Source organism: Dipodomys ordii, unplaced genomic scaffold (genome assembly GCF_000151885.1).
Source record: "Dipodomys ordii isolate 6190 unplaced genomic scaffold, Dord_2.0 Scaffold51, whole genome shotgun sequence".
NCBI lineage: Eukaryota > Metazoa > Chordata > Mammalia > Rodentia > Heteromyidae > Dipodomys > Dipodomys ordii.
Genome location: NW_012267267.1, coordinates 5901644 through 5918376, shown reverse-complemented (window position 1 = coordinate 5918376; position 16733 = coordinate 5901644). Strand labels below are relative to the sequence as shown.

General features: G+C 36.4%; 1 protein-coding gene across 1 annotated transcript in view; it reads right to left on the bottom strand.

Moving 5' to 3' along the window:
* Pde4b (phosphodiesterase 4B, cAMP-specific) overlaps positions 1-16733 on the bottom strand; it is a 430380-nt gene that overhangs the window by 409926 nt on the left and 3721 nt on the right. Inside the window, exon 2 of the mRNA XM_013020617.1 lies at positions 8859-9097. Coding sequence (XP_012876071.1) covers positions 8859-9097 — 239 coding nt within the window. The remainder of the gene's footprint in view (positions 1-8858; positions 9098-16733) is intronic.

The window sequence follows — 16733 nt, the reverse complement described above, 5'->3', positions numbered from 1 at the left end:
GAGGACCAGGTTTCCTGGGAGTGGTAATGAGAACACTGGAAGCGGACTGCAGCCTGCCAGGCAGCAGCAGGCAACAGTGTGACTGCCCAGTGGAGGTGGAAGTTGGGGCAGCAAACACTAAGTACATTACACCTAAGTTAATAGATGCCCAATCCGTTCACAGCTGAAATACTTAGAGAAGCAAAGCACAGTCTTCAGGCACCTTGAGCAGGAGAGGAACTTAAGATTTATATTTGCTTTGTGGGTGCAATAAGAGGCAAATCAGAACTGTTCTTCAGGAAAACCTTGAAACTAAATTCCCTGCCTTCTTGTTCCTTTGCCTTTTCCTACTCGCCTGAAGATGTGGCTGACCTTAGCCCTGTTTTATCATTAAGACCTGAACATCCTCCCAACTTTAGCAGTTATATAACTGGGGTTTCAATCCTACCACAGATCAGCAAAAATAAAAATAAAAAAAGTCTTTCCAAGCAAAACCCTAGCAACTAAAACACTTCAGTGATCTGGACCATTCTTTCCTATAGCTGAAAGGAAGGAGGCAGACATATTACCTCACTAGCCTATGAGAAAATCTAAACCAATAGTCCCCAAAATGAGGTTCCTAAGTATATACTACAGATATCACCTAGGAACTTGTTAGAGACACACAATTTCAGGTCCTCCCCCAGATCCTCAAATCTCCCACCTCAGCCCCACTCCCCTCCCAATCCTTTCCCCCTTCCTTTCCCACTGTCCAGCAAACAGTTACAACTTGAGGACATTGTGGGACACCTCATATTTTATAACTACTGCGCTCTACCTTTGAAAATGTAACTTTCCTATCCTGATTTTTCTTCCTTTTTTTCCAGTTTAATCATTTTTTTCCTCTATTGGATGCATGCATTTTAAAAGATGTATTTGATCCTATCTAAAGTTCAACTTTTCCCCTGTGCATCATTTAATTCAGACTTCATCAACTACTGCCCATCAACTACTCCTCCTCAACAAACGGTTCCTTCTCTTCAAGATTGATGTGGCCAAGTCTCCACATTGGAAAACTTTCCTTGCTACTTTTTTAAGTCCTAATCAGCTTCAGCTCTCACTCTGCTTTCACCAGCAATAATCCTGTGAAAGGCCTTTTAGAGCCAGACACTTGGCCTCACATCCATAAGTGGGAGGATCAAGTTCAAAGCCAACCTTGACAAAACGTTAATGAGACCTCTCCATCTCTTGATCCCAGGTACACACAGGCTGCATGAAGAAGGATTGCAGTTCAATTAAGCATGGGCAAAACATTCAGACCTTTTCTAAAAAATAACTAAAGCCAAAAACAGAGAGAGAGAGAGAAACAGAGAAACAGAAACAGAGAAACAGAAAGAGAGGGAGAGAAGAGAGGGAGAGAGAAAAGAGAGAGATGAGATAGAGGGAAGGAGGGAGAGAGGAAGGTAGGGAGGAAGCGAGGGAGGAAAAAAGAGGAAGAGAGAGGGAAAGAGGCAGAGAGAATGACCATGGCTCAAGTGATAGAGATCTTGCCGAACAAGATTTTGGTAAGCCGGGACAGACAAAAATATAATGAAGCAAATTTTATTGCTATTTCTCAACTATAATGGATGTATATTTTAAAATGTTCTTCTATTCCCTGTTAGCACTTTTTGTTTTGCTTTGTTGCAATAATTAGTTTGAGCTTGGAACTTTATGCTTGCTAAGGCTGACCATCTAACACTTAAGCTATAACTAAAGCATTTCTGTTTCTAGTTATTTTTTGAATCAGGTCTCAAGCTCATTTCCAGGATGTTGTGCCCTACATTGTACTGCTTATGATTCCCAAATAGCCTATCATTCCCAAATAGGAATGACAGGCACACAACAACATAGCAAGCTTTTTTTTTGGTTGATATGGAATCTCACATTTTTCCCTTGCTGGCTTTGAACTGTGATAACTCACCCTCCTGAGTAGCTAGTATCATAGGTGTGAGCCAACATATTTACATTTACAATAACATCCAATATGTAAAAAAGCACTAAAATATAGGAAAATATTATTAATTCTCTGAATATTACCCATTTTCAATTAATGTGCTGTAGTATCTATAATTGTTTTGATTTGTAATTCTCGATGGCAAATGATATTGACCATATTTGCAAATGTTTGCTTGCCATCTGTCATTTTTGGGGAAAGTGTCTGTTGACATCATCTGCCTATTTTCTAATTGAGTTGATTGTTGTCTCTCATCTCTGTCTCTCTCTGTGTGTCTTTATGTGTCTCTGTGTCTCTGTGTGTCTCTGTCTCTGTGTGTCTCTGTCTCTCTTTTTCTCTCTGTCTCTCTGTCTCTCACTCTCTCTGTCTCTTTCTGTCTCTCTCTCTCTCTCTCTCTCTCTCTCTCACTCTCTCTCTCTTGCCAGTCCTGGAGCTTGAGCTCAGGGCCTAGGTGCTGTCCCTGAGCTTCTTTTACTCAAGACTAATGCTCTACTACTTGAGCCACAGGGTTACTTCCAGCTTTTTCTAAATAGTTTATTAGAGATAAGAGTCTCATGGACTTTTCTGCCCAGGATGGCTTAAAACTATGACCCTCAGATCTCAGACTCTTTTTTTGTTTCTTGCTATTTTTCAACATATTTATAATGTGCTATGTGATTTTTTTTGTTTCTTTGGTATGTTCCTCCCCCATGGTATAACCCCTGTTTTCACTACATTTAATTCCAGTGCCCTGCATATTGTATATACATTTTTCTAATTTGGGGAGAGGAAGAGAAAAAACAAAATGCTTAAATAGGGTTACAGATTGACTCATTGTAACAATGAGATGTACAAGACACTATGTTGAAAACGAGTAGCTAGGATTACAATCGTGAGCCACCAGAAACTGACATTGTTTTCTTATTGTTAAGTGTTTCTATGTTTCTTCTCCTTTTCTTGGCTATAAGTCCATTATCAGATAGGTTCTGAAAATATTTTTACCAAATCTATGGTTTTTCATTTCATTCTCTTAACATTATCTTCTACAGGACATAAATTCTGAATTGTCATCAAGTCTGGTTTATCTTTTATGTTTTCCCACAACTGTGCTTTTGGTGTTATGTCTAAAATCTCTATGCCAAGATAAAGGTCAACCAAGATTTTCCTGCTCTCTGCAAGAAGCTTTATAGGTTTGCACCTTGTGATTATGTCAATCTATGACCATTTTTGAGCTACTTTTTATGAAAAATATAAGGGTTTCTGTTTAGATTAACTTGTTCCACCATCATTTGCCAAAAACCCAACACTTTCTCCAATAAATTATCTTTGTTATTGGATCTTTGGGTTTGGGGAGTTGTTTTGGTCAATAACCAGTTGGATATATTTTGTGAGGAAATTTGGGGTGATTTTATTCCATTTTTGCCAATTTAATTATATCTTGATTATTGTGACTTTATCATTAATCTTTTTGATTACCGTCTTCAAAGTTGCAAAAGGGGTTTCTGTTTAGCACATTAACCTACATGTATAATGTATGTGAATCAGAATCACCTCTTCCATTATTCCCACCCTTTCATGTATCCTGTCCCCACCTGTCTTTTCAGAGTTCTATGTTTTAAACAAGTTTCAGGGTTATATTAAGTATTGTGATTGTATTCATCCACCATTCCTCATTTCATGCATCTTCCTTCTACTTTTAGTCCTGAACTATCCCATTTCAGTCAAACACATTAGCTCCTGGTATTCATATTGTTGAATTGCCTTGAATTGTTCAAAAGGGGTTATACCACAGAATCTCACTCCTACTTATACTACCCTTTAGTCAGTTTTGATCAGGATTATATGCATATGACCTTGTGTGTGTTTACAAATATTTTAGGTGTAATCACCATATATGAGAGAAAACATGTTCTCTTTATATAATTAGTCTTTTTTTTGTTGGTCATGGGGCCTCACCTCTGGACCTGGGCACTGTCCCTCAGCTCTTCAGCTCAAGGCTAGCGCTCTACCACTTGAGCCACAGTGCCACTTCTGGCTTTTTCTGCTTATGTGGTGCTGAGGAATCAAACCCAGGGCCTCATTCATGCAAGGCAAGCACTCTACCACTGAGCCACCTTCTCAGTCTTATATAATTAGTCTTGAATCAAGTATGTTTGTCTTCAGACTTTGTATCGCCTTTCCTCCCTTTCTGCTTCTCTTTGTTCCTCAGTATTTATTATAAGGATTGTTCTAGGTCTTTTCCTTTTCAAGAGAACTTTAGAAAGAACTGAAAACAAAAATACTGGTAAATATCCAAAAAGTTTCAAACCAAAAGCCGAATAAAAACACTAATGCTAATGTATTATAGAGGACATATACAAAATGATAGAAGGTAGATAGATAGATAGATAGATAGAATTATAATACATGAAATTAAATTATAAAAAGAGAAGGAATGGAGGAGTTAAAGGGCTCTACATCTTATAGAAAGATTAATACTATAGCCTAGCTATAGATTTTCAAGGTTCAGAATTAGCTTTTTAAAATTTGATTGCCATATATTGCTTTGATAAGTTTGACAAATCAAAAATGTCCTGTATTTAAAAAGTAAAGTCTCCCATGGACTTTACATGTGATTTACATGAGATTTACATGTGAATAGAGGAACTATAGGCTATTCTGCAAAAGATGGCAGAGGCTCAGCTGTAGAGGAAACCTACACTCTACACGAAGCCTTAAGAATCCAATAATAAAATTAGTAAATTAAGAAGATGGAGGAAAAATTTGAAGCTTTAATTTCTTTGTACTTTAGTGTACAGGGAAGGACAAGAAACTTTGATTTCAGCTTTTACTTTCTTTGAGGATTCAAAAGGACTGTGGTTGATATTGTGAGGAAAAACTTCACAAGGTGGCAGTAAGACTGTCCTGGAACATTCCCAGGGTCTCCCCATAAAGAATTCCTGTGCTCCTGGTATGACATTAAACTCTGGAATTTTAAGGATGAGTATGATTCTGCCACAATTTGATGTCTCTTCCAAGGGTCAGGAGTAGCAGCTTCTTCTTCATCTTTCCTCTCTTGTCAAAGAGAAGGGGCAATTTAAGTGTACTTGGTTCTTGAAGAAGGATAAACTAGCCATGAACAATGCAGGCCTTCTCTTTAGCTCTTTCCCAAGAGTAGGATTTCTCCAGATCTTCCTGGCCTTTACATTTTATAGGAATAGGTTTCTCTTCATGTGTGTATAGGGATGGAGGAAAACTTGCCTAACTCTAACACCTCCTATTACTATGTGAACATCAGACTGACCACAGAGACTCAGTGTTAGGAGCCTAGTTCTGGTGTGACATAAATTACAAATTCCAGCATCAGTATTATTGTCAGTAATAAAGGCAACATCTTATCCCCATCTGACTTCTACTTTCAACATTAGTTCTGAGAATTCAGGCAGTGAAGTTCCCTTGAACCTCCAGTCTGCTACTCCATCTACAGAGGACAGTAAAATGGCAAAAAGAATAGCATCCAAGTAGTCAGGAAGTACTAGTTCATGTGCTACGTGCATCATAAACATTTTCTTTACTTCTCACCCAAATCCAGAAAAGTAGGCCTTATTGTTTTCATTGTTAGTTCATTTGGGTATTAAGGGGGATGGTGATGGAGGTCATGTAATGTCCTAATGCTTTCTTTCCCCATGATAAATAAAATCTGTATCCTTACATTCCATACCTTTCTCCTGTAATGACAGGCATCCCTCCTCATCAATGTACTCTACCCTTCATCTACAACAAGCCAATACTTTTCATTAGTAGTCACTCAAATCCTTTCATTGGCTTTGATAACTTGATCTAGCATACCTAGTCCCATTTTTGACATGAATTTTAACACACAAGTCAGGGACCCAAGGTCAGTTTCTGTCCTTGGTAACACTCAAAGCAATTATAAAAATAAAAAGTTCTGTCCTAACATGTTTAGGAGTGAAGAACAAAACCAGTCCCTGTTTTTGTAAACAAGTTTTATTTGAACACAACTAGGCTCACTCATAGACAATTTATCTATGGCTATTTTCACCATACTGCAGCAGTGCTGAATAATTATGACATACCATACAACTTCCAAGACTGAAAATATTCCCTAACTGACATTGTATAGCGAACTCACTGAAAGAGACACAATATTTTTGTTATTTGTTAACTGTGATTTGTTCTTATACACAACTGAGGCTGCCTTTCCATCAAGTTGGTACAATAAAGACAGCTAGGACCCATCCACTTGAATCAAATAATCTTTGGAACAGATTCCGCTACAGTAATCACAGTTGTTTTCCACCACCCATATCCCAATGGAAGCATTTTACAGGGATGTATACAAAAGATTTTAGTTGTAATACTTCGAAATAAAACTAGAGCTAAGGTTTCAACACCTTTAAAAGTATATAGTTAACTAAAATAAGCATGATATGAATGAATTAGTAACATGGGATGTTAGCTAGATATACAATATGATCTTTCTGGGTAATGACTAAATGCTGCAATTCATACAAAAATATAGACACCAGCATGAAGCTACTGATCCTTAAAATGACATGATTTGTAATTTTCCAAAGAATTTATTGCCTACTGATTAAGAATAGGGAAGGTAACCTCTGATGATAGTCTTACATAAGCACAGAACCTCATACTGAGTAACTTCAATGGCCTATGTATAATTATCACATTTACTGTATGGATAAAAAACATTCAACAAAGGGAAGTAAACAAGATAGTTGTAAGCATCAGAGTCTAGACTTGATCCTCCTAAGGGAGAGACAATTCCACAAATCCTAAAATGTCCTTCAGTGACATGAACTTACACTTGAAAGTACACTATGTTTTAGGTATTCAAATAACATGAAAAAACAATGACATTAACAACACTTACCAACAACACACCTTGCCATGGCTTAATTTGGGGAAATGAGGGCTTTGAAGGAAGGGGTAGTTGGAAAGTTCAGGAATGCATTTTAATATTTTAACAACCGCTTCAACTGTACCAGTACCAAACTGCTGAAAATAGAAATCTGGAAGTCTCTAAGACTCCAAATCTACAATTATGCAGCAACAGAACAAGATTAATCATGCCAGCTACTTGACCAAGTAAGCTCGATGGGAGCAATCTGCCCACTTTAGTTCTCAATAATTGGCTAGGATGGTTGCCATACTCACTCAGCAAAACAAGAGGGGAAGCAGAGCTATATGGTATTAATGCATTCTCCCTGTAATAGTTTACTGTGCTGCTTTGCCATACTCAGGCTGTTTGATGTGCTTCCTGCTGTTAGCAGTGATATCCAGAGTTTTCATAATTAGATTCTCACAATATTAAATAAACACAGACTGAAGATGTCTGGTATTATCTGAAAGAGCACCCAGGGCTTGCTTGTAAGCACTATGCAGCTAAGCATGTGCCAAGGCCACACAGCACACCATCAAAGGCACAGACTTTACATAATTTATTATAGTGATGGTCACACAATAATTCACTATATTCAATCCTCCTTAATAAATGATTTAAACAAAACGGGATTTAAAAAGCACCACATTAGGAAGTGGCGCTGTGGCTCAAGAGGTAGAGCGCTCACCTTGAGCTGAAGAGAACAAGGACAGCGCCCAAGCCCAGAGTTCAAGCGCCACGACCGACCAAAAAAAACAAACAACAAAAAAAAACACTGAGATAATTTGTTAAATGAAGTATAACCAAAACATTAAATAAGGAAGTGGTGCTGTGGCTCACATGGTAGAGTACTTGCCTTGAGCTGAAGAATGCAGGGACAGCGCCCAAGCCCAGAGTTAAAAAAAAAAAAAACACCACATTATTGCAATTTATAATTATGTAAGTTATAGATTGTTTTTCAGTTTAACAATAATTTTCCAACTTAGGCAAACAAGGTATTTTTGGAAAATATTTGAAATTTATGTGAGGAACAAGAAAAGAAAAAGTGAGGAACTACTCATAATTAAATACATGCTAAACACCGCTTTGAGTAGTGTTGTGGCACAATGTTAATCACAGTTACAAAATTATATTTACTTTAAATTTTTAAGGGAGTCTGCCTAGAAGGTGTAACCTGTCCTAGAACTTGACATCCTTCTGCCTCAGCCTCAAGAGGGCTCAGTGTGCACTACCACACTGACTTGATATCATATTCTTCATCAGTATTTTAACACTGGCTAAAAATAAACTCTCAGCTGGGCACTGGTGGCTCATGCCTGTAATCCTAGCTACTCAGGAGGCTGAGATCTGAGGATCACAGTTCAAAGTCAGCCTGGGCAGGAAAGTCCATGATACTCTTATCTCCAGTTCATCACCAGAAAACAGAACTGGTGCTGTGGCTCAAGTGGTAGAGCACTCACCTTGAGCTGAAGAGCACCCAGGTCCAGAGTTCAAGCCCCATGACCAACAAAACAGAAACAAAACAAAAAAAACCCTCACAAATATAGACTATAAAATAGGCATTTCTTATAGCTCTTTTGACTCTCACCTCTAATTCTTCTTTTGATTTATAAACGTTTTTATAGATAATTAAAAATAAGATTTATAAAATGGAATTATAATATAAAGATACTAGGAACACGTATAGAGTATAAGATGAAAACAAAAATATAATATATATTACACAAAGCACTTGGAACTATTTTGCTTTTCTAAATTAGGAAGTATTAACACTCACTGTATAATTCTGTTTTAAATGAACAACAGGTCACAAATGCAAATATATTTCATTCCCTCCTCAATGGACTCTATATAAAATGAGCTCAAGAAATAGAAAATATTGCTACTGTTTAAAAGGTTCATCTTGGTAACTACATTCTCAAAATGTCAGCATCTTCATTATTTCACCTCTTTGGTCACGGAATTGTATTCTGCAGTCATTACAAAACGAACTTTAGCATGGACATTTATTTCAAGGCTACTCACCACTCTTGGCTAACAGTTGTTATAGCAATACTTGGAAGCGTTGTCAAAGGTAGTGTGGTCGGCCTGGAAATGCCATCTCCCTCAGGAGTCCTTGCCCTTTCACTCTGCCTTTGGGACAATGGTGGTAACTGTAAGTTTCCTGAGCAACACCTTCTCCCTCTCCAGAGGTCAATCCCCAGTGTATTACTGGAAGAGCTGTAGGATTTACTCAAGCTACATTCAAAATAATCTTTAACATTCTGTAGGAGCCATGGAAAAAAGGGGGGAAAAAGAAGAAAAAGAAAATGAAATTCAAATATATAAACTGGTAAAGCAAATAAGAAATAAAATCATCAATCTGCCACTATGCAGTTCTGACAAGTTATTTGGAAACTAACACTGATTTCAAATGCTTAAGAGACTGCAAAGGTAAATAAACTTATCTGCTGAAAATGTCTATAGATCTTTATGCCCATAGATAATGTTTACCAGGAATGGCAAGAAATGGACTGGAAGGCTTCTTCTCTTCTTTCTCTTTATGTTTTACTTCCTATTTTCTCTTCTTTTTCTAATTTTCAAGGTTGAAAGTATATTTTGAAAGTAAGTGTTATCACTGTGTGGCATATATAAACTATAATAAACTAGGAAGTGTTTTGATGTTAAAACACACAAAAAAACATATATTAGGACGCAGGATGATACATGGGTTGACTAACTGTTCCTGTTTCTGTTGTTAAAACGGGGGTCCTTCTTGTAGATGATGATTGTTTTGATTTTATTAAACTTATAGAAGATCTCAGAGAAAGGATCAGAGCTCACAGAATAAGTACTCAATCCAGTCTTGAACTGCTGTGCTAAAGTCCCATGCCTTAATGCTGCCATGAATTGAGTACTTGTAAGAAGACAAAGGCATTGTGCTGGAACCATGATAAGAGCTATTCATCTTTCCCATATCTCTGGGGTGACTATGGTTCCTGGTACTGCTAGGAGTGAGATTCCCCAGATCAAAGACAGAAAATGCTATGACAATACAATGACCACCTAGAGCAACTTGGAATTTAAAACCTATGACTTCCACTTCCTTTTTTTTTTTTTTGACAAGATCTGACTATGTTGACCTGATTGACTTCCAACTCAATATGTAGCCCACGCTGGTCTGAAATTCACAATTCCTCTGCCTTAGGCTGTGGAGTACTGGGATGATAGGTGTGCACCATATACCTGATCCTCTCCACTTACATTAACAGAGAGTTATGGAAGTCCTACCATCAAATCAAGGTTGCTCACTAAAAATCTATGGTACTAAAATCACAAGTATTTCCTGCCAGCCCATCAACTTGAGGTTGATTTTCTGGGGTTTAAACTAACAAAAGTTCTCTATCTTCATCTTTTCTATTCAATGAGGAACCCGTAACTCACATTCAATGTTCTGGAGTCTCAAGGTTTTTATTCACTCAACAAATATTTGGTGTAAAACTATTATAATTTTGTACTGTGTTACTTCACAATGATACAATAGCAAAAAGAGGCATAGTATCTCTTCTGATGAAATCTCTTGCACTTATATGACCCACACAAGACAACAATCTTTTTGTTGTTGTTGTTGTTTATTTTTGCTTTCCTAAACAGTTTTATTTTATTTTTTAAATTTTTTATTGTAAAGATGCTGTACAGAGGAGTTACAGTTACATGAGTAAAGTAATGAGCACCTTTCTTGTTGATCATTGTTACCCCTTTCCTTGCTGTTCTCCCATTATCCTTGCCCTCACTCACCTCCCTCACTCCTCCCCCCTCCCCGCCCAAAGTTGTAAAGTTCATTTCCAATATACTGACAAGATGACATTCATATGACAGAAAGTTGGACAAGACAAGGTTTGATTATTTTCAGGAATCCCATTTTCCTTATCTGGAAATGGGATGTTACTATATTTTCATATGCTTGACTTATTGGTTAGAAATAGCCCTTATTTAAATTTAAATAGAACTATAATTTGATAACAGGAAGATAATAAAACAATCTAAGATTTTTTCAGAGGTTGAAATATTCTAGAAATATTCTAAGCAAATGGTTAGATTTAGCACTTACTGAATGCTGGTATGAGTTGGTGAGGGTGAGTATGTATGTCTGTTAGTAGGTATGTATTTGTTAGAAATTAGAGACTGAAGGGATGTGTGTGTGTGTGTGTGTGTGTGTGTGTGTGTCCTTCCTAAAAAAAGTTTCAAACTAGTTAAGGAGCAAGAGTAAACAAAATGTTCCTGAAGAGACTTAAGAATAATTTGAAGATCAGAAATCATAGTAATAACTAATCAATCTGGCTTTAAATAAGCTTGTAAAAAAGTCTTAATTACCTGGAAAGCAACGTCTTTTTATATTTTATACAAGAAACATTATCCTAAAAAGCATAAGTAAAGAAACTCTTGAGCAAAACTGCCAGTTACTGGGGCTGCCAATAAAGCTATTCATTATTTTTCTTTTAAACATACCAGGTTTAATTACAATAAATGAATGAAAGGGATCTTTGTTTTATACTTGTGACTTGACAACTAACAGAATCCTATCTACCACAAAATAGTTTTCACACTAACTTGCCAACAACAAGCTTGAGTTTGCAGATTTGAAGCAAATCCTTGACAAAAGGATTTGTTTCAGAAAACCTTAGTTAATGCAACATGTATTGCCACAAAAGAAGAACATAATGGAATAACTTTCCAGAAATCCAATTAAATACTGAAGACATTAACATTATTTTAAAATACACCCATTAATACATGTAGAGTTATTCATAATTACCACACTCTGCAAAGCTCATACTCATAATTCATATTACTCCCTCAAATTATTAACAGCCTCAAAGGCAAAATCTAAGTGGTTATTTCAGTAACTAAATTTGTGATCTTATCTTTACCATAGTTTCTTATTTTGACTATTATGGTTATAATTAACTGTAAGCTACACAGCAAATCAGTGTTTAGGGGATAGGAACATTAATTGGAACATTATGCACCATACTTTCTAGACTTCACCATATGCCTGAATAATCCTTAAAACAACGCTATACTAAAGCAACCAGCACAACTATGTTTATTGCAGCATTATTTACCATAGCTAAGATATGAAACCATCCCAAATGCCCCTCAGTAGATGAATGGATCAAGAAAATGTGATATATATATATATGCATATATATATATACATATAATGAAATTTTATGCCTCCATCAGAAAGAATGGCATTGCCCCAATTTGTTAGGAAATGCAAAGACTTGGAAAAATTTATATTAAGTGAAGTAAGCCAGGCCCAAAGAAACATAGGTCCCATGGTTTCCCTTATGTGCAATAACTAGTATATAGGATAAGCAAAAGGTCAAAAGCTATGTACATATCACCATATAAAAACCCAGAAACACAACAAATCAAAGAAAGGTTGGACAAATTGGATTGCATGAAATTGCAGAGCTTCTACATAGCCAGCAAGATCAATAGAAAGCCCATGGATTGGGAGAAGATCTTCACTAGCCATACAACGGACAAGGGTCTCATATCCACAATATACTTAGAACTCAAAAAATTAAATCCACCAACAACAAATCTTCAAAGAAACAACTGCCTGATTAATAAGTGGGCTAAAAACTTACAGAGAAACTTCTCTGAAGAGGAAAGAAGGATGGCCAATAGACACATTAAGAAATGCTTAACCTCCCTAGCCATAAAAGAAAAGCAAATCAAAACAACATTGAGATTCCACCTCACCGCAGTTAGAATGGCTATAATCAAGAACTCTAATAACAACAGATGCTGGAGGGGATGTGGACAGAAGGGAACCCTACTGCATTGTTGGTGGGACTGTAAACTTGTTCAACCACTTTGGAAAGCAATATGGAGATTCCTCAAAAGACTCCACAATCCCACTTTTGGGCATTTACCCAAATGATCACAAACAAGACCATACTAAAGCTACCAGCACAACTATGTTTATTGCCATTATTTACCATAGCTAAGATATGGAACCAACCCAGATGACCCTAAGTAGATGAATGGATCAAGAAAATGTGGTATATATACACAATGGAATTCTATGCCTCTATCAGAAAGCATGACATTGCCCATTTGTAGGAAATGGAAAGACTTGGAAAAAATTATATTAAATGAAGTAAGCCAGGCTCAAAGAAACGTAGATCCCATGGTTTCCCTTATTTACAATAGCTAGTATATGTCTGAGACAAGCAGAAACAGTCAGATAAGTTGATGTTAGGCAAAATGAGCCCCAAGATAAGGACTCACATGGTTTTCTTTCTTGATATTGTTGCTAACATATTTATAAGATGATTTCTTTGTTGCTTTGTATGTCCCTCCCCCACGGTATAACCCCTGTTTTCACTGTATTTGATGTTGGTATAATTTGGGAGGGGAAGGGAAAAAACAAATGGTTTAAATAGGGATACAGGTGGACCCATTGCAACAATGAGAAGACATTATGTCGAAAAACGAACTTTACAACTTTGGCAGAGTGGGGGGCAGGGGAGATGGGGAGTGGGGCGGGGCAGGGGGAGGTTGGAAGGGATAGTAAGGGGAAACAAAGGAGGAGGCAACAATGCTTGATAAGAAATGCACTCATTACCTTGCTCATGTAATTGTAACTCCTCTATATGGTATTTTCACAATTAACAAAGAAGAAGAAAAAAAGATGATGCTAAGCAAAATAAACCCCAAGATAGGGACACAAGTGATTTTATCTCTTGCTATTATTTTTATGTATTTATAATGTACCACGTGATTTTTTGTTGTTTTTGTATGTTCTTCCCCCATGACATAACCCCTGTTTTCACTGTATTTGATTCTGGTGCCCTGCATCTTGTATATACATTTTTCTAATTTGGGGAAGGGAAGGGAAATAACAAAATGCTGAAATAAGGATAGAAGTTGACCCATTGTAACAATCAGATGTACAATACACTATGTTGAAATGAACTTTACAACTTTGGGGGGGGGCAAAGGGAGGAGTTGTGGAGGTGGGGAGGGAAGGGATGGTAGGGGAAAAACAAAGGAGGAGGTAACAATGCTTGATGGAAAGTGTACTCATTACCTTACTCATGTACCTGTAACCTCTCAGTACAGTAATTATTTTTAAAAGAAACAAGCTAGTTCCTTTTTATTATCTTCATGTTTTTTAAACAATTATTTCTTTAGAAATCAGTGTTGTTGCCATTATACTATAGGAAGGCAAAGAGACAACAAAGAGGCTGATCTTCGTTCATCATCATATTAAAACTTAAGACATATGTCCAAATGCAATACATTGGTGCCTAAGTTGTCAAGATTTTATTCTGTTGCTGAACATGTCTTTTTTTGTTTTGCTTTGTTTTTATTAATAAGTTTTTTAATGTGAAAATACCATACAGAGGGGTTACAATTACATGAGCAAGGTAATGAGTATATTTCTTATCAAGCATTGTTGCCTCCTCCTTTGTTTCCCCTTCCCATCCCTGCCCTCCCCTTACCCTCCCCCCCTCACCAAAGTTGTAAAGTTCGTTTTTCAACATAACATCTTGTACATCTAATTGTTGCAATGGGCCCAACTGTATCCCTATTTAAACCATTTGTTTTTTTCCCTTCCGCTCCCCAAATCATACCAACACCAAATACAATGAAAACAGGGGTTATACTATGGGGAAGGGACATACAAAGAAACAAAATTCACCTTATAAATATGTTAGAAACAATATCAAGAAAGAAAAACCATTTGAGTCCTTATCTTGGGGTTCATTTCACCTAACATCAACTTAGACTGACTGTTTCTGCTTATCTCAGACATATACTAGTTATTGCAAATAAGGGAAACCATGGGACCTGTGTTTCTTTGGGCCTGGCTTACTTCACTTACTATAACTTTTTCCACGTCTTTCCATTTCCTAACAAATTGGGCAATGTCATTCTTTCTGATGGAGGCATAGAATTCCATTGTGTATATATACCACATTTTCTTGATTCATTCATCTACTGAGGGGTATTTGGATTGGTTCCATATCTTAGCTATGGTCAATAATGCTGCAATAAACATAGTTGTGCTGTTACCTTTAATATTGTCTTGTTTGTGATCATTAGGGTAAATGTCCAAAAGTGGGATTGTTGGGTCATAGGGGAGCTTTATGTGGAGTTTTTTGAGGAACCTCCATATTACTTTCCAAAGTGGTTGAACAAGTTTACACTCCCACCAACAATGCAGTAAGGTTCCCTTCTGTCCACATCTGCTCCACCATCTGTTGGTGTTAGAGTTCTTGATTATAGCCATTCTAACTGGGGTGAGATGGAACCTCAGTGTTAGGGTCTCATATCTAAAATATACCTGGAACTCAAAAAAAATCCCCCAACAACAAATCCTCAAAGAAACAACTCCCTAATAAATAAGTGGGTTAAAGACTTACAGATAAACTTCTTTGAAGAGGAAAGAAGAATGGCCAATAGACACATGAAGAAATGCTCAAACTCTCTAGCCATAAAAAAGAAACGTGTCTTATTTTAAGCTATTTTTGATGTGTTCCTAATTTTTATTTTTTATTTTATGTTTCTTTTTCATTGACTGTGTCAATTATATAAGGGGGTTCATGTTTCATTGTTATATCTCTACACATTGCACTCCAAGTAAATTCATTCCTTGTACCCACATTCCTTGCACCCTTCCCAGTAAGAAATATTATATGCAAAAGGTTTTCTTGGTTCTTAATTCTTTACAATTCTTCCAGTTGTATTTTGGGATATTATGAAATAGAATAAGATGTATTTCCCAGAACTGGTAGTTTGCTTAGGGTCACATTAAATCTTGACCAGAGGCTGTTTTTCAAACTTTATGAAATCACATTTAAAAATTATGTAATGTATCAAATGACACTTAGGGCTCCCAGCAAGACTAAATATCATGATGTTCTATGAGACAATTATAAAAAGTAATTTCATATTTTTTTAAAAATGTGGTTTTTATCACAGTTATCACCAATTACAAGAGAATTTTGCCTGGAGGTAATTCTCTTCACTCTTAGTAGCTATGTTCCCCTCTTTGAAACGTTCTCCTAAGGCCAGTGACTAAAATACAAAACTATAAATGGGATGTAGATGTAGATATTTGTCTTTTTTGCAATGATACCATATATATATATACATACAAATATATATAAGTACACATATATTCTAAACTCTAGCACATACATATATAATATGCATACATATCCATGCATATGTACATATAAGAATTTCTATCTCTATTTCTGTCACCTACACACATAGCTTTTGTGTTCAGTACTTGTGTTCTACTTAGTCTACCTCTTACTACTAGAAATTAATTCTCAAATGCAAAGAATGGAATGCATGCTATTCTTATGACATTCATCACACTAAGCTCCTGTTAATGATCTTTGCGTACTATAAGTATATAAAGCAGAATCCATAGTTATTTATTGATGTATTTGCATGAGCCCAAGCAAGTGTCCCTACAGAGCAAAGGCCTTTGCATTCACTGTTCCCTTTGCCAAAAATGTTCTTTCCCCAGATCTTCACAGGCTTCCTCATCACTGTTCACAGGTCATCTTTTCCCATTGTTTTCTGCAAATTCCCACACTGTCATTATTAAGCAACATTGCCTGACTGCATTTTTTCTGTCTAGCTATTATCAGAGCTTTTATCATTTATTTTATAATTTGCCAATTCTTTTATAATTTGCCAATATACTTCTGCTCTTATCTATGAAATGTATGCTCCAAGTAAACAAGAACTTTAAGCTATTTTTCTGTTGAATCTCTAGAACCTAGAACCATATTGATGTATAATAGATACTAAACTAGATTTAGATAAATGCTTAAATCACTAAATGAAAATTTGCTTAGTTAAATACATACATATATATAT